Source organism: Notolepis coatsorum (assembly GCF_963971535.1).
Source record: "Notolepis coatsorum genome assembly, chromosome: 3".
NCBI classification, from domain to species: domain Eukaryota; kingdom Metazoa; phylum Chordata; class Actinopteri; order Aulopiformes; family Paralepididae; genus Notolepis; species Notolepis coatsorum.
The window spans coordinates 36,781,252-36,799,724 of NC_140167.1; the positions used below are offsets into that span (position 1 = coordinate 36,781,252).

General features: G+C 44.5%; 2 protein-coding genes across 4 annotated transcripts; one reads left to right on the top strand and one right to left on the bottom strand.

Moving 5' to 3' along the window:
- Positions 1–602: 602 nt before the first annotated feature.
- Positions 603–1,541, top strand: zdhhc22 (zDHHC palmitoyltransferase 22; the record flags this gene model as incomplete). Its single annotated transcript, XM_084311170.1, has 2 exons — positions 603–1,158; positions 1,267–1,541. 2 exons carry the CDS (start codon positions 603–605, stop codon positions 1,539–1,541), a joined length of 831 nt encoding a protein of 276 aa, XP_084167296.1.
- Positions 1,542–3,416: 1,875 nt separating this feature from the next.
- On the bottom strand, positions 3,417–18,008 carry cipca (CLOCK-interacting pacemaker a). Of its 3 annotated transcripts, none has more exons than XM_084310443.1 (4): positions 17,889–18,008; positions 6,491–6,619; positions 6,137–6,303; positions 3,417–5,985 (listed from the first exon to the last, which is right to left on the bottom strand). In XM_084310443.1, the coding sequence occupies exons 2-4, from the start codon at positions 6,606–6,608 to the stop codon at positions 5,161–5,163; spliced, it is 1,110 nt and encodes a 369-aa protein (XP_084166569.1). In that variant the 5' UTR covers positions 6,609–6,619; positions 17,889–18,008; the 3' UTR covers positions 3,417–5,160. The 3 variants fall into 3 exon arrangements, with proteins under 3 accessions (XP_084166569.1, XP_084166567.1, XP_084166568.1); XM_084310441.1 differs by having other exon boundaries at positions 6,491–6,614; positions 17,889–17,970; XM_084310442.1 differs by having other exon boundaries at positions 6,491–6,667; positions 17,889–17,970.
- Between the last annotated feature and the right edge of the window lie 465 nt (positions 18,009–18,473).

An 18,473-nucleotide genomic window follows, 5' to 3' on the forward strand; every position in this document is an offset into this window, starting at 1 on the left:
GGTAGGAAGCCGTGTGTCAGTCATCCCTCAAGGGCATGCTTGTCTTGTTTTCAATGATTTCTATACTGTGAACTGATGACATCATGTCACATATTACGACTGTCTTCACTCAGACAGACATTTTAATAGGCTATGGCTAAGCTATTATCATTTTAGAGAGACATGGCTGCATGGGCTCGTGGATGCAAATGATGGGATCTGTAAAGGTGTCGTGTGATTTCAGGTCATGCATGCAAATGAAAAGAATGCCACTTATTCTTCTTCACGAGACTTTAGATTGTACACCACGTCGTCTTTAATAAGACACACTGAATAACTACCTTTTAATTGGGGCTAATACTTGCACATTACCCAATCAAACAATATAGCAAAACATTTAGCCCAATGTTGTGTCATTGAAACAGACATTCATCTCTGTGTGTGTGTGTGTGTTTTGTTATTATTATTATAATACATTTTTATATGTTTTAGTCTTACTGTTCGGGGGAGCTGTCCTTTCAACACCACTTAGGCCTATATCTCCCCTGACACTCGTTCTGTTGATACTATCAGGGACCAATTTTATTTATTAATATCTGTCATTTTTTACCTCCCACACAGACATGTTTACCAATATGCTGAAACTGAAGCTTCTCAACGCCGTGGCACCCGCATACTTTTTCACCGCCACAGCTGTCACCTTCATTTTATACTTCTGCCTCTTCATACCAACGATTTTCCAGAGCCCCGGCATGTCACTCAAGAGCTCCACGGTGCTTCACACGGCCGTGTTCCTGTTCCTGATGCTCAACGCACTGGGAAACTATATCATGACTATCAGGCATCCCGCCGAGAGCGCAAACGAGACTGTGATCCCCGTGTGTTCGCCGGACTGCTCGGACAGAGTGGACGCCCACTACCTCCTCAACGGCCGTCACTTCTGCAAACTCTGCAAGAAGGTGATCCTCAAGCGAGACCACCACTGCTTCTTCACGGGAAACTGCATTGGCAACAAAAACATGCGATACTTCATTATGTTCTGCATCTATACCTCGTGCACTTGCTTGTACTCCTTGGTCCTTGGTGTGGCCTTTCTAACTGTGGAATATACCATCTCCTTCGAGAACCCGCTGACCTTCCTGACTCTCCTACCCCTCTCTACTGGTTATTTCTTCACGGGTGAGTCCTGTCACACTTTAAAACAAATTAACTGGAGTAAAATAAATTACCACCATACCAAAATGTTTTCTCTACCCCCCCCCCCCCCCCCCCCCTCTCCCCCTCCAGGAGTGGTCTCCGGCATGCAGTTGTTCCTGGTGCTGATGCTTTACGTGTGGCTGGGCATCGGCCTGGTGTGTGCAGGCTTCTGTTGCCAGCAGGTGCTGCTGGTGGCCCGGGGACAGACGTGGTGTCAGCTGCAGCGGGGGAAGCTAGTGAAGAGTCGCAGCCCCTGGACCAGCAATCTTCGAGATGTGTTTGGTACCCGTTGGGCCCTGGGGCTCATCTTGCCTGTGCAGACAGTGGAGGGCACTAGAGACGTGGCTGTCCATAAACATGACTGAACGAGGCCCATTTGTATCAACAACTCCCCAGTAGTTAACGTGTTCATTAGAAATGCTGTGCTGGACGATTTTGTCTAAAACCAGGAATGTTTTACGACTACTGTGACCTGATTAGAATGATTAGAATACATCCCTTGAAAGGACAGGAGCCATATAAGCAATGTGAAACATTTGAGTATATATGTACTGTATATGCTTTAAGTATAGCTTATTAACAACGTAATTTCCAGAAGAGTAATAGTTGGTCATTTTGGAGATTGTTATAATAGTTTTACACACAGTAGTCTGATACGATGAGCCAGTGGGTATGTTGACCCACCCCCTGCATCTAGGGAACCGTACGAAATTGCTGTCATTTGACCACAAACATAGGTAGAACATTTTCCTCAGGCTTTGATGGACAGAAGCACATCAGAAAGTGACAAACACCCCCCCCCCCCCAAATTTAGCAAGGTTTGAAAATATATAGTGTATGTTAATGAACTACCAAGTTATAAGAACATGAGCTAATTATTAGCTCTCAATTACTGTATGGCAATGTTTTTCAAAATGGTGGCTCAATGGTCAAATGAGCCAAAGGCCCCATGGGGTAGTTCAGAGGTTGAGTCAGTGGTTCAACCTTTAGGACACAGACAGTATACGAGTTAAACAGGAAGCTTGCTGGTCATATTAAACAGCTGGCTGACACCTAAGAAATGCCGTGAAATGGCACAACACATTGTTAAAAGTAAACAAATGTTTATATCAATAAGACTGTTTTGTAAAGAAAGGAGAATGTGCCGTTAAATTGTATTTCAAAGAGGAATAGATCATCTTTCATAATGTCAAAAAAATTCAATTGGTCAGTTTACCCATGTGTGGTTACCCTTTGCCTTATTCCTAACCTGGGACAAGTCGAACCGGAGGACCACTTTTCTTTGAAGAAGTCATAACTTCCTACCCCTTTCGTGCAGTCATTCCAATTTTAAGTTATACATCCTGAAATATCTGTAGATAGACTTGTTTTGCTTCAGTCGAATTTTTCCCTGCCGAGAAGTCATTTTATGTAAATATTGACTCATCTCCTTACCCCACTCTCCCCTACTCCATGCTTATCTAAGTGCATGCTGTCACAAATCTGTATTTTTCTTGTGATACTTGCTGGTGGTATATTAACACCAACAGTGTTTCATACAGTGCTCTCTGAGATTATAAATCCTCATAAATTGTACTTCTGCACAAGTAGGATGCTACAATATGATATTCAGGAAAACTGGTCGTTTCCATAACAAGTCACTTTGTTACCAAGGGCTAGCAGAGCAAGGAAAATCCCAACACTAAAACATGTACTGAATCGTAGCACAAACTGCCAGGCTTGACATCTGTATTGATAAACAGGGACACTTGTTATAACAATAATACACTGTTGCGTGCTATTTTTAATCTGTTTCTTCAGAAATGTGACGAGTCCGAAATTATAGTATACTGTAAGAATGCTTTACAGGAACAAACATACTTTTTCCACAATAACTTTCCACAAGTCCCTTACAGAGTAAAGGGGATTATCCAGGGTACTTACCATGATATACCATAAGATGTTTTACATGCTTACAGATGACCCCAAAGATCAGACACAGTACACTGGTCACTATAACACCCCATAGCAACAGCAAGGACTCTTAAGATTTTTTTATATCCCTGCAAAAGTGGGCATCAGTTACTGTAAACTATATTCCTGAGATTCAGTTCTCAATAGAACTCTGCTTTGTAGAATTATTAAACCAATAAAGTATTGATTTAAAACCTACTGGTCACACCGTTACAAAAAAATATGCTTTAATCAAGACTAAGCTAGAAAAATAAAACACATGGAAGAATGAGTCAAAATTCTTTCAACCAAATTTAGTTTTATTAAGTAACATCAATGATAATTACTTGATGAAAAATAAAAAGTACAAAAAGTGCACTTCATCAAATGAGGAAAAACACTATTCTCTTGATAGTGATCTACAAACATTACAAAGCATAATTTTTGTAGTTTATAGAACCCGGTCCAATTGGATAAATTATCCATTATTTTTCCACAGAGCTTTACACTCAACTCATAGCTTCTAATACAAAGGACTGTATACAACACATGAAGCTACAACAGAGCATACAAATGTAAGACATCCCTAACATTTGAGAGTGTAACACTGATCCTCTTAGCAGTAGCCACATATTTTGTGGGCTACCGGTATGTTCAAAGACACATTAGCAAGTAATCCAAAATCCATTTAGCCAACCCCCCTCCCATAAGCAAATACTTTTGACATTGTAGTTTCTACCAAAGTAACATCATATCAGTGGTAGATGCACTACTAGGCCAGTGCCAAATTAATTTCATAATTTGACTGGGGAAATTATGATTTTTTTTAGGCTTAAAGAGGAGTTTCAAGTGGTTTAGCTCACATTTAATACTAAAGGGAAATAATGACAGCTACGCAGTTCTCTAAACTTGGTTCATCAAAGACCAAGCATTGATGCACAAATATGGACATATTTAAAAGGCACAGGCAACCAGGCAAACACAAAAGAAAACAAGTTTGTGCTTTTACCATGACAGAAAAACAACGTTGATCTAGCCGTGCAATTAACATTGTTCTAGACACTTTTTAAAAATAAAAAAAGGAAAGCAAGAACAGCTGTTTTTCTTGCTCAAGTGCAAGTGTGTCACTCAAATTCAGTAAGCAACTATTAATGTGCATCTGATCTCATCTACCTTGTACATAGCAATAAATACCATCAAGTTTAAAAACAAATGCAGTAAGAATAAACATGCTAGTGATTGTCTTATCTAAAGACAACCAAATGGTTCCAGCACTTCGGTAGCTACTATTTTATGTTCCACATCTTCCAAGCTTTCAATATTATTTCTTGATTAGAAGCTAGATTTGCCAGCCAAATTGTAATTGATCATTTATAGTGCACAATGGGTTTCAGTTTCATCATCATGAATAACCTTGACAGAGGACAAGCATTAAGTGGGTTAATGAGTAAATACCAGTAATACAAACCAAAGTGAAAATTATGCTATGATCTTTTTAGCTAGCCCTCCGAAGTATCATGACTGTTACAATGGAGGTCTCTTATGACTATGTCTGGGCCTAGACTATGTAATTTAAGATGATTATTGGCATCTTCATGAAATACATCCACTTCACTGACATTATGGTTTTCCCATCTTGCTTACAATTTTTATTTAAACGCTGAAATTTGTGCAAATTTGCCTTTCGGTCCTCTCTGTATCCTAATAAACAAATTCAAACATGGGTCATGTGTGCGTTTAACACTGATCGTTCTATTTAGTCCTTTTGAAGTTAGTTTCTCAGCAGCAATTCGATTTTCATGACAGCTCTAGGTCAATACATCCCACCTGTCCTTGCATGTGCTGTTTTGCATGCATTAATTAATAGTTCATCTTAGAAGCCAAAGCCCTATTGCAAGTGATACTTGCTACTCTGTTCTGAAGTAGTAAGAGGCAAGAGAGATTCATTATAGGCAAGGGTTTAAACTGTATACGTGCTTCTAAACTCACACTGGTTAAGAATAGATGTGCTAAAGCCAATATGTTTGTTTTGTTGCTTCCTCCATCTGTATCTTATGCCAGGACGCTCTGGGGCTTCACACTCGGACTCCGCTCCTCCTTCTCAGGGTGTGCGGTGGCCGTAGCCTGCAGGGCAAGCTGGAGCTTAGTCCAGAGCTCAGCATCCCCGCTGCTCAGGGCCTCCATCAGCAGAGAGGTCTGCTCCTGCAGCTGATGCAGCTGGCCCTGGGTACGCTGGTTCTCCTTGATCAGCTCCTTGGTACGTAGGGTGATCCCCAACAGGCCAGACTGGTTGAGAATGTTGTAGGTGTTGCTGAAGCGTTTCAGTTTGCCGTCATCCAAAGAAAGGACGTCCTGGTAGTTGTCGTCCGAACACCCGTTTGCCTCCAACAGTGATGGAGACTCATGTGAGTAGGACAGTAGAGAGCTAGTCTCGGTGACCACGGAGGGAGGCCTGTCTTGTGGCTGAGAAACACCTGGCTCCTGACAGTCAGTTGCCTGTGCTTTGGCGTTTGCTACTTCAAAGTTGGACGTGGTTTTGATTGGTGTTTGTAGCCCGGGTAGAGGGCTGGGGGTGCTGCGCTTCCTATGGCCATGGTGGCGCCTCCTGTGACGCTGTTCATACACTGGTGTTGAACTGCGCCTCACCACGGAGGATCCCTGCCTCTTGGAAGGGCTCCCGCCAGGGTAAGGGGCGATTCTAGGATATGACTTGAGAATGGGCAGGTAGTTCCTGGATTGTCTGTGAGTTTCGGTCTTCACGGAGCGGCTGCCGCTGTTTGGTACCATGGGCTGAAGGAGGACCACCTGAGACTGAGGCAACATTTCCAAGGGTGAAGAAAAGCCCCACTGCTTTGCTGCTGGAGCCACAGGGTTTGGCTATAGGGAAGAAAAACAAAAACACATTTACTATTGTGCATAGCATATCTCACTAATACTATATCTAATCCATCTTAATAATACACAGAACACACAGACAACAAATGACACAATCTAAGTTGTGAATCAGGCATACTGCGCTGTATTGTACCTGCTTTAGGACAAAGTTGTTCATGACGATCATAGGAGACAGGCCATGATAGCCTCCCATCATAGCCACCTGGGGACTGGTGTGATCCTGGCCTGCCGTAGACATGGTCCTGCCCGTGTCCTCGGAGTCTGTCAGGTCAACGGCACTAAGGTAACCAGAGCTAGCATCTGGGGAAAAGAGAAAAGAACCAAGTTGTTTTCACTTGGAGTGTCCTAACTGGCTGCGATCGATTCCCATTTCCGATGCAATGCGATAGTCGGACACTCACATTTATTTAGGAGACAGTGTAAGCAACTCTAGAAGCCAAGGAAGATCCTTGGGGTAAAACAATGCGTGTGTGTGAGAGAGACTAACCTGAGAACCCAGAATCATTCTCTGATGATTCCGACCTGGATGCTTCCAGGTGTGTTGCCATGGTGAATGATGATCTCCTGTGGCTGTGTCCCTTCTGTAGCTTACTGGAACTGCTCATGTGTGCCTGTTCTGGAACAGCAAATAGTTGGATTTCTGCAGAAGCAACGGCTAGACAAACTGGGACACAAATCAAGGTGTTTCACATTGCTTACCACGAGCAAGTTACACATTTGGGCTATATTCTATCGTGTCGAGCACCCAGCAGCCTAATTATTGCAATTGTACGGAAAATGTCCCTCTATTGTGCAGACTTGTTCTTTTTTCAGTAGTAATTTGTGCTCATTTGATATTGGCACCAGTGTTGCAGTGCTGGTATCACTCGGTATCACTCGGTGATACCTCACTCACTGAGGCTGAAGTACGCGCAATCGCTTTTTACATGGCATTATCCAACCGGACTCCCGGAGAAGCATGCAGCTGCAGAGCCGCAGAGCCAGCGGCGCTCTCTGGGCCGCGCGCTGACGGCCGCGCTGTGAGGCAATAGTATCCAGCTGCAGGACGAGAGCAGCCAAAAAAAACTGTGCATGCGCGCGCACGCGCGTGGAGCGTTTGACCTACTGTCAATTTGCCACTGCACCACTGATTGGCACCATTCCCCATACAGCATATAGTGCAAAACAGAACTGCGCCCAATGGCAACTTCGAGAAATGAGTGCATACGTAGGGTGGCCAGACGTCACGTGATTGTACAGCATTTCTGTCTCTTTTCACGCGTCGCGAAAATTGAGACCATGTCCCGCATGATTGGTTGTCATCCTAACATGGCTAACGCCCCCCCCCCCCCCCCCCCAGCCAATGTGAAAACCCTCTATGCAGCGTCGCACGTTACTAGTATCTGACCGCGAGTGACAACAAGTCCCAACGCTGTCGCACGCGGAGGGTCCGTTTCACGGAACCAGGCAAGGGATAAACGCGCGCGCTACGGATCAGATCAGTTCCACGCGCTGCGGTTATCTCCGCTGCTCGGCACGAGAGAAGACGGCTTGGTCCAAATTTGAAAAGGGGAAAACAATCCCAAACGGTTTCGATTGAAAACGAATAATAACAACAAATAAGATGCGAGTAGCCGTTTGTGTAACCGGTAACCACCCCCCACACAAATCAGTGCAGGTGGAAGATAATCGTATTCTGTACTTTATTATTGTGCCATTACTGTTCCTGCTCTCATCACTGCAGTGCCAGTGTGAATCCCTGGACTTGTGAGTTGTGAGTTACTTTTGTTAGTCAAAAGTCAAAGTCAGCTTTATTGTCACCTCTCGTAATGTGCAAGACATACAGAGAAATGAAATTGCATTTCCCCCTTCCCACGGTGTATATAAAGAACACAATCTAATATAAACATAAAGTAACATATAGTACACTATAAACATAAAGTAACATATGGACAGGACTATATGCAATGTAGACAGTAGCTACATTTTTTTTTAATGTATGAGTGAATGTAAATATAGAGGTAAACGAGAACTTTTAGCAGCAGTGGTACATAGTAAGTATAATAAATAATGGCAGTAAATACAATAATACAATAATGGCAGTAAAGTGGCAGTAAACTAATATGATATATGAATATACACTAAATAAATAAACTAAATAATGGCAGTAAAGTAAAGTGGCAGTGTGTGTCTGTGTGTGTGTCAGTGGGGGGTAGTCCAGAGTCTGTGGGGGGCAGACTCTGTAAGGAGTCCAGATTCTGTAAGGCTGCGGTTACACCTTTCGTTTCATTTTCGTATCATTGTCATATGCGTTTCGCCGCGACGTCGTGCGCCTCGAGTCACACTTTCGTTTTTTTTTCGTTTTTGTCACCTGAGCACACTGATGTAGTACACTGCCAAAGCAGTAGGTGGCAGTAGGTGGCGAACATGAAGGCAATTTCAACCAATCATAACTTGAATGTGCCAATACACTTCCTGGAAGCTCCAGCAAAGAAAATGTCAACAAGGCAGGCGCCTATGGGCGCCACCATCTTGCCTATTTATAGCATTGTGGCTAGAAGCTAACGTTAGCTCACGCTACTTAGTCAGCACCAAACTGATGATATCGGGAGCTATCAGTGGTTAGATAACATTAGAGACAACGCTGTGTGTATTAAACAAAGGTGAATAGATGACTGGGCCATTTTGTTTAATGCTTGTTAAGTTGAAAGAGGAGCTTTGAGCTAACAGGGTTTGATGGCTAACACTAGCTCATGTTATCCAGTGGCAGTGCCAATCGGCAGGGCTGTACGTTAACTTTTTTTGCACATAGCACTGGTGCTACAGAGGTTGATTTTGTTTTGTAGCACTGGCCAAAATCTTGTAGCACAAGTATAAAACGTGTTATATTTGTAACAGTCACAAATGTGCCTATTGTATTTGTGTTATTTAGTTGCAGTCAGGGAACAAACTTAACCTTTTGACTTACCAGCCATTTGGCTGGTAGATTTAAAAAAGGCAGATTTTTTACCAGCCAAAAATTATAAATTGCTTTTTAGTATATCGCCATGTATTATTATTACTATAATACTCTCATATGCTATTTTCAATTAATATCATAAACAACAAGGAATATTAGCATAATTTTGAGTGGACTGAAGGAATGAGTCAGCGTTAGGCCTGCCGCGATAAGCAATAAATCGATTAATTGCCGCGATAATTAAAATTAATGCAATGATTTTGACGGGCGCGATTAATTGCTATTTGCGCGTTTGTTTTAATGAGGCGGAACCAGTCCAGTACCCCTCGTCAGTCACTCCGTGTGGGGGGCCGCTGGCCTTACTACAGAGCACAGCACGGGAGCTCCGTGGGGCACTAGCAACGCCACATATAGCTTAACTACATTTCTCAATAGTGTTGCTCCTTTTAACCAAATAGCGTTCTTTGTAGTGTAACGTTAGCTATTTTTAGACCCAAGTAGTTACTCGCTACTGCCCGGAGAAACTGGACTGCTAAATAAAGATTAAAGATCTAGTGTTGATGCTCATTCAATGCCAACAACATTAGCTAAATAGCTAACAAACGAAATACAACATATAGCATAGCTACAACACAGAATAACGTTAATACAATTACATGCATCATTGTTTACAATGAACGGGTGGGACTAGTCAAAGGACTGGACACGGGGACAAGTTAAACATGAATACATTTATTATAACAGGTAATCGAGTAGCGCTGTCGTGCCTACGCACCACAGGGCTATTCTATTCTATACGGCTTTGACGCTTCCTCCTCATCGTTGATTGCCTGTAGTAGCTGCATCTAACGTTAGTAGCTAACGTTAAAACTAAGCTAAAGTTAGTTGCTCACCAACAATCTCAACATTTGTTTTATCATTAGCTCAAAAACACAGAACCGGACGAGATGCTGCTAGGATAATAACAACAATACTTCCGCTCCGGTCGGTGGGCTTCAAAATAAAAGTCTAAAACCGGAAAAGACGGAGCGGTGGGCTTCAAAATAAAAGTTTTGGGAAATAAATTTCTCAAAAAAAATTCTCTAACCGGTCGCAATAATATCGCTTATCGCGATATTTTCGGGGGCAATTAATCGCCCAGCAAAATGTGTTATCGTGGCAGGCCTAGTCAGCGTTAATAGTTTTAAATGCAAATAATTTATTGAAACATAGAAGTGGGGTCGGTTGGGACACACACACACACACACACAATGGGGGACCCTGATGTAAACAAGACGAAAGTCTTTCTATGGTCTGCATCCCCTTAACAATTGTGTGTATTGAGCCGTACTGTATTGTACCCATTCTGCAATCTGTTAAATAAAGTTTTCATTCATTCACATTGTTTCAACTCACCACCCCCGCATCATCTAGTCTGTCTTCAAACTTCCACTCCTCTCGACACACACACCCTTTCCCCAGTCCACACTGTCTCTATGGCTCTGCCTCTGATCAGGATTAGCTTGTTAGCTTATGCTAATGTAACGTTCATTTCGGGCGATGTGGGCATAAAGGAATGGCGATGATGCAAAGCGTGTTAGATGCATTTGACCCGTTGTGAGAAAAAAAAAACACCACAGACTTATTTCGGATCGCAAAATAGCCGCGCTGCTGTGCAGCCCCGCTCGGCCGAGAGCAGAAGGCAGAAGCACGGTCTGGGTAACGTTCATTTCGGACTTTATGACGCGAGGATTGCAAAGCATGTTATATGCATTTGACCCGCCGTTGCCGAATAAAACAGCAGGGATTTGTTTTGGGTCGCGACAACACTATCTACTAGCTCTGTTTCAATGTCCGCGTTCCAAACGCTGCTGAGACGAGTCCTGCAGTCACCTGCTGTGTTGTGAGCTGAGCCGAGCGGATATGAGTCACTGCTCGCAACTCGCGGGGATATTGTTCGCTAGGGATTATGGGATTTGGTGTTTGATATATGGAGTTTTACGCAGAAGGGACATTGTATTTAATCGCACAAGACTACAAGTACCAAGTGGATAGCGGGCCATCGCACCAGTGCTATTGAAGTCAATCCTTTCATCGCACAGACTGACGTCAGTGTCGCACGTGCGACATATATATCGCACTGTACTGCCCTGCAATCGGTAATGCTAGCAGAATGAATGGATGTAAACTTTATTTAACATATTGCATATGGGTACAATACAATACGGCTCAATACAAACAATTGTTAAGGGAATGCAGACTGTTGTAGCTTGGACTGGGGTCCTTATAACAATAACTTGACAACACATAGTAGCTGCAGCTATTTGGTTTGGGACAGCTCTGCTGTCACCGGAAGGGCACGCAGATGGTATCTACTGCGCATGGGCGTTTTCGCAACAACGGCTCCGTGCAGACTACACGCTGTTGTCGGCGCGTTTTTTAGCGGTTCTCCAAAACGCAAACACAATTTAGCGTTTCAGCCGTATCCACAAAAAAACGCCAAAAAACGCATTTCTGTGTAATAGGGACATGAAACGTGTTCAAAAACGTATAAAAAAACGCCACAAAAACACTAGTCTAACCATGGCCTAAGAGAGGGGGGGGGGAGCTGGGTGTGTGTGTTTCAGTGGGGGGGGGGGGGGGGTGTTCTTAGTCCAGAGTCTGTGGTGGCAGAGTAAGAGAGGAGGGGAGAGCTGGGAAAGAGTTCAGCTTCCTGACAGCCTGGTGTATGAAGCTGTCTTTCAGTCTGCTGGTCCTGGCTCGGAGGCTCCTCCTCCTCCTCCCGGAGGGCAGGACTCAGGAGAGTGAAAAAGCGTTGTGAGGGTGGTCAATATGCATAGTTGCACAAATGTCTTATTCTCATCCTATTCTTATTATTGTATTATTGCACAATCGTTGCGGGCAAGACCCCCCGCATTTTACTGTATGCCGTGACAAATAAAACTCTTGACTTGTCTGGGTGGTCATTATGTGTGTGTGTGTGTGTGTGTGTGTGTGTGTGTGTGTGTGTGTGTGCGTGTGTGTGTGCATGCATGTGTGTGATAAGACTGGGGGTCCAGACCTATATAATCATAAGTGATTGTTAGTCTGGGTGGTAATTTTATTTATTTTTAGTACTTAACAGGGTCCCCCATTTTCAATTCATCGTAACATATATGACATATATGACATACAGATAGACAGTACTGCTACATCTATACATTTATGACATACCAGATTTGCAAATACAGTACTGTTTGTGATACGAAAAGAGTCCAGAGAAAAAGTATATACATTTGACGTAGAAACTGTACATTGGAGGAGGTTGGGTAGGTGGGGGGTACTGTACATTGGAGGTGGTTGGGGGGGGGGGGGGGAGGTTGGGTAGGAGGGGTGGGTGGGGGACACTGTACAACTGTACAAGCAAAACTGTACATTGGAATATTGACAAGACCATACTTGGTAATTTTTACTGTACATTGGAGGGGGTTGTGTTAGGACATTTACAGGGGCCAGTATCGAATTGCAGTCTCCCGTAGGTGTTTTTTGAGAGTGTTTTTGAAAGTGGGTAGTGATTCACATTCCTTTACAGCTTTGGGTAGGGCGTTCCACATTGATGTGGCATAATTGCGAAACGTGTTTAGTCCCTTGTTTGAGCCGAATCTGGGTTTAACATGATTTGTGGAGCTCCATCTGGTGTTGTGATCGTGGTATTCACTGACCTTTGGGAAGTATTTTGACATGTACATGGGTACCTTGGTCGTGTAGTGTATCTTGTAGACCAGGCCCATTGCAAGTTGCTGTACTCTGTCGTCTATTCTAAGCCATCCTAGGTTGTCAAAGTGGGCAGGGGTGAGGTGGGTTCTAGGAGTAAGGTCAAGCAGTAGTCTGACCAGTTTGTTTTGAGATGTTTGTAATTTTGTTTTTAGCGCCTTTGAGGTGCTTTGGTACCATGAGGTGCAAGCATAGTCGTAGTACCCTTGAATGAGTGCTCCTGCCAGAGTCTTGGTATTCTTGTTTACCAGTGAGGAGATCCGGTACAAGAATCGAGTTCGTTGGTTGACTTTTTTTTATTACATTGGATGCCATTTTGTCACAGGAAAGATTTGCCTCTAGGATGGAACCCAGGTAGGTAATATCTTCTTTCCTTGTGACAATATTGTCACCCACTGTAACTGAGAAGCCGTCGGTCTTGCTGAGTTTGTTATTTGAACCAAAGAGAATGGACTCTGTTTTGCCCATGTGTAATGATAGTTTGTTATCAGCGAGCCATATGCAGATTTTGCCTAGTTCTGAGCTGAGGGTTTTTTCAACCTGTAACTTGTTCTTGTCAAAGACCAGCAGGGCTGAGTCGTCCGCAAACAGGAACAAGTTGCAGTCACAAGCTGACGACATGTCATTTGCATAAATTAGGAACAGTAGCGGACCTAGTATGCTTCCTTATGGAACACCACAGCTTACTGTGAGGGGTTAGGGTTAAGTTTAGGCATTCTTTCGGAGTTGGTTAAGGTTAGAGTTTGTCGCAGAGCATGGCAATAGAATGCCTGTCTTTCTTTCGCCGGAGCAGCAGCCTATTCTCCACTTGCACAATCTGAAAGTAGCCACTTACGGCTGACTTCCGGTTGCCAATGGCACTTCCTGTCCCATCCAAATACATTGGTTTTAGCTACTTTTATCCCCTTATTTAAACAACTTTGTCGTCACAGAGAGGCAATGAAACGTTTGTATTATTATAGTATAGAATGTATTTAATAAGCAAACGTTTGTCAGCAGGGTTTTTGGGCTGTATTTCATGTAAAAACGTTTACTGTTAGTTTCCTTGCTCAGCCAGCATTAGCTAACAGAAGCTAGTGGTTAAACAGGCCGGATTAGCTTTGAGCTAACTATCTTTCCCGACCCATGTATTCATTCCATTCTAAACATAACGTTAGTTTACAAAACATGACCTGTCTATATAACGTTGAGGAACAAATTATAAGTGTGTGGGTGTGTGTTTTGGTGAACATTGGACTGCAACAGAAAATGCATCACAGTTACAGACAGTAGCTACTGTTAGCTGCACTCAGGCGGCGCGATCAGCCTGTTGGACAGGGAATGAAGATCTCCAGCGAACACTTCATTGCCTCGGATTATGTTGTTGGGGGTGGAAGGTTTGTCCAGAAGACCACTAATCAGCTGAAGCCTGATGCGGTTCCCTCGGTCTTCGACAGACAGACCGGCGCAGGCTCCCGGGAGCGATGGCTAGCCAGTTAGCAACAGCCGGGGACCTGGAGCGATGGCTAGCTAGTTAGCACCAGTCGGGGACCGGCGTTAGCTGCCGGGAGCGATGGCTAGCTAGTTAGCACCAGCCGGGGACCGGCGTCAGCTGCCGGGAGCGATGGCTAGCTAGTTAGCACCAGTTGGGGACCGGTGTTAGCTGCCGGGAGCGATGGCTAGCTAGTTAGCACCAGTCGGGGACCGGCGTCAGCTGCCGGGAGCGATGGCTAGCTAGTTAGCACCAGTCGGGGACCGGGAGCGATGGCTAGCTAGTTAGCACCAGTCGGGGACCGGCGTTAGCTGCCGGGAGCGATGGCTAGCTAGTTAGCACCAGTCGGTGACCGGCGTCAGCTGCCGGGAGCGATGGCTAGCTAGTTAGCACCAGTCGGGGACCGGCGTTAGCTGCCGGGAGCGATGGCTAGCTAGTTAGCACCAGCCGGGGACCAACCGACTGGTGCTAACTAGCTAGCCATCGCTCCCGGGAGCTGACGCGAGTCCCCGGCTGGTGCTAACTAGCTAGCCATCGCTCCCGGCAGCTAACGCCGGTCCCCGACTGGTGCTAACTAGCTAGCCATCGCTCCCGGTCCCCGGCTGGTGCTAACTAGCTAGCCATCGCTCCCGGCAGCTAACGCCGGTCCCCGACTGGTGCTAACTAGCTAGCCATCGCTCCCGGCAGCTGACGCCGGTCCCCGACTGGTGCTAACTAGCTAGCCATCGCTCCCGGCAGCTGACGCCGGTCCCCGGCTGGTGCTAACTAGCTAGCCATCGCTCCCGGCAGCTAACGCCGGTCCCCGACTGGTGCTAACTAGCTAGCCATCGCTCCAGGTCCCCGGCTGTTGCTAACTGGCTAGCCATCGCTCCCGGCAGCTAACGCCGGTCCTCGGCTGGTGCTAACTAACTAGCCATCGCTCCCGGGAGCCTGCGCCGGTCTGTCTGTCGAAGACCGAGGGAACCGCATCAGGCTTCAGCTGATTAGTGGTCTTCTGGACAAACCTTCCACCCCCAACAACATAATCCGAGGCAATGAAGTGTTCGCTGGAGATCTTCATTCCCTGTCCAACAGGCTGATCGCGCCGCCTGAGTGCAGCCAGCCTGAGTGCAGCTAACAGTAGCTACTGTCTGTAACTGTGATGCATTTTCTGTTGCAGTCCAATGTTCACCAAAACACACACCCACACACTTATAATTTGTTCCTCAACGTTATATAGACAGTAGGGGTGGACGGTATGGTCTAAAATTTATATCACGGTATAATTTGAAGCATAGACGGTAACGGTATATATCACGGTATCATCGTTTTTGATAAAATTCTTTTTTTTATTTTATATATATATTTTTTTTTATAAAATATATATATTATATAATTAGACTTGTACTTGTATTATCTGCGAGACATCGCCACCACGCAACAAGCTCCACTGTCTGTGTGTACTCTAGTAGCCTCCAGCTACGGCCAGGATTCTCCGGAGCTGCACCTGGACCTATACTCGAGTAGCCTCGAGCAGAGCTACGGCCAGGATTCTCCGGCGCTGCACCTGGACCCTATTGTATTGGTATAACGTTAGCAAGCCCTCAGCTCGAATACGCATCGAATCAGTGTTATAAGACATTGATATCAGGAGCTATCTGTAGCTACTGCTAGCCGGATATATAACGTTAATACAACGCCTCAGTGAATTATTTAGTTCAATGGGACATTTCGTTTTGAACGGTGAACTAACTTGCGTTAACGTGAGCTAACAGCTAACGGAGCTATCATACACGTCTCTACTAGACTTGATGGAGCGTTTGTTGATGTCAGGAGCTATCGGTAGCTGGCCGACTAGATACCGTTCGGTTAGACAATGCCTCATCATGTATTAAACTAAAAGTGAATAGTTGACTGGGTCATTTTGTAACGGTAGCTAAGCTAACGTTAGCTCAGGGAGACGCCGCCGTCCTCCTGTGTGCCGTGTCCCGTCCCACTAGACCCGTGTTTACATGCGTGCGGGAGGGGCTGGCACGCCCACTGCGCGAAGCCTCCTAAATAACTTTTTCCAGTTCGCACATATCTATTATCTATGACTAATTCTATCTATTTTTAGGGGCAAATGCAAGTGAAATAGTCACGCTGTGGTTACATGACGTCATTGCTATTTTAGAGCTGCACTACCGGTTACACGGTATAGTCAAAATCCATACCGTAGAGCAAATTCATACCGTTTATACCGTATACCGTTTATACCGTCCACCCCTAATAGACAGGTCATGTTTTGTAAACTAACGTTATGTTTAGAATGGAATGAATACATGGGTCGGGAAAGATAGTTAGCTCAAAGCTAATCCGGACTGTTTAACCACTAGCTTCTGTTAGCTAATGCTGGCTGAGCAAGGAAACTAACAGTAAACGCTTTTACATGAAATACAGCCCAAAAACCCTGCTGACAAACGTTTGCTTATTAAATACATTCTATACTATAATAATACAAACGTTTCATTGCCTCTCTGTGACGACAAAGTTGTTTAAATAAGGGGAGAAAAGTAGCTAAAACCAATGTATTTGGATGGGACAGGAAGTGCCATTGGCAACCGGAAGTCAGCCGGAAGTGGCTACTTTCAGAATGTGCAAGTGGAGAATTGCCGCGGTCACACGGGCGTCGTGGCCAATCAGAGAAAAGCTGAACGCAAGTAAGTTTGTGTTCACGCGTCCCACATGCGTCCCGCGTCGTCCCTCACAAACATACGGCTTTGTCCCACATTTGGTTTATTGGGATCTGGTCACCCTATGCTTACGTCGTAGCAAAAAAGTAACGGACAAACGGTGACACTGGGGGTAAACTAGCCCCTTACGTGACTGCGATCTGCAAGCCAGGGGCTAGTCTGTAGCTAACGTCAACATTACAGAAAGGCATTTTCGATGTAATTAGAACAATGAACGTAACTGTGGCTGCGCGCCAAGGCGGGCCACAATAACGTTAATGATAAAAGTACCATTTTGTTTGTTTGTACAGAGTCTCCCCCCCCTCAATGTACAGTTTTGCTTGCTTATACAGTGTGCCCCCCCCCCCCCACCTCCAATGTAAATTACCCAGTATGGTTGTCAATATCCCAGTGTACCCAACCCCCCCCACCCAACCTCCTCCAATGTACAGTTTCTACGTCAAATGTATATACTCCCTTTTCTTGACTCCTTCTGTATCACAAACAGTACTGTATTTGCAAATCTGGTATGTCATAAATGTATAGATGTAGCAGTACTGACTATCTGTATGTCATGTATGTCATATATGTCCTGATGAATTGAAAATGGGGGACCCTGGTGGAAACAAGACGAAAGTCTTTCTCTGGTCTTGTGTGTATTGAGCTGTACTGTATTGTACCCATTCTGCAATCTGTTAATAAAGTTTTCAATCAATCAATCAATCAATCTCATATGGCCTGCAGTGTAACGTTAGAACGATCAGATTATCTAGCTTTCTATCGCCAAGTTATCAAGCAACCCCGATTTGAGAAAGCCTTTCCAACGCCAGCTGCCGCAGAATAAACAAGATATCTACGTTAGCTCGCTATTTATTTTGACAACAGAGATGACTGTCTTGGTGGTCTGTTAAGTTCTCTATTAGTCGCAGTTAGCTAGCTACGGCGGCTAACATACAGTAATCACAACATACAAAAATTAAAAGACCACCGTCTTGGCACGATAATACAAAACAACGTTATCAACTTAATGTTACAGAGCATCCTTCTACATTACCATGTTCCACGCATAGCAGTGTTTGCTGTTGTTTACAGGTTCGTCGTCCTGCCGTGCTTCTAGCTAAAGCTGCCGCCCACACTCCCACGCAGAGCGTATTATTATTTCTCTTCTTCAGATGTTATTTTCCGGCAGACAAGACGCCCTTCAGCGTGTGGCTGCCTCCCACTGTTTGGGCTCAACTTCAAGTGCTACACAATGTTCTTGCTGGCCTCACGCCCTGAGGTGCGGCCAGTAGAGAAGATTGATTTAATCACTGCTTTCATCGCTTCGTATTGATGTTCCACAGGTCCAAGATACCTCGTTCATTCATCTGGTATGTCATAAATGTATAGATGTAGCAGACAGTACTGTCTATCTGTATCTGTATGTCATTATGATGAAACCAGCATTTCACAACATTTAACAGTATTATCTTACAGTAACATATTGTAATTAAGGCCTCCTGTAATATCCCAACAAATACATGTAAAAAAGACAGTATCTTTTGATTTCACATTATATTATTCTTATTTCACAATAAAATACCGCAATCAAAATCCTCTGTAATATCACATCAGATGTTGTAATCTCACAATAGCATAC

Excerpts from the sequence above, each read along its gene's own strand:
- cipca (XM_084310441.1), bottom strand. Across the intron at positions 6,304-6,490 it reads GAATGATTCTGGGTTCTCAG|ATGCTAGCTCTGGTTACCTT; the intron begins GTTAGTCTCTCT and ends TCTTTTCCCCAG. Across the intron at positions 5,986-6,136 it reads ACAACTTTGTCCTAAAGCAG|CCAAACCCTGTGGCTCCAGC; the intron begins GTACAATACAGC and ends TCTTCCCTATAG.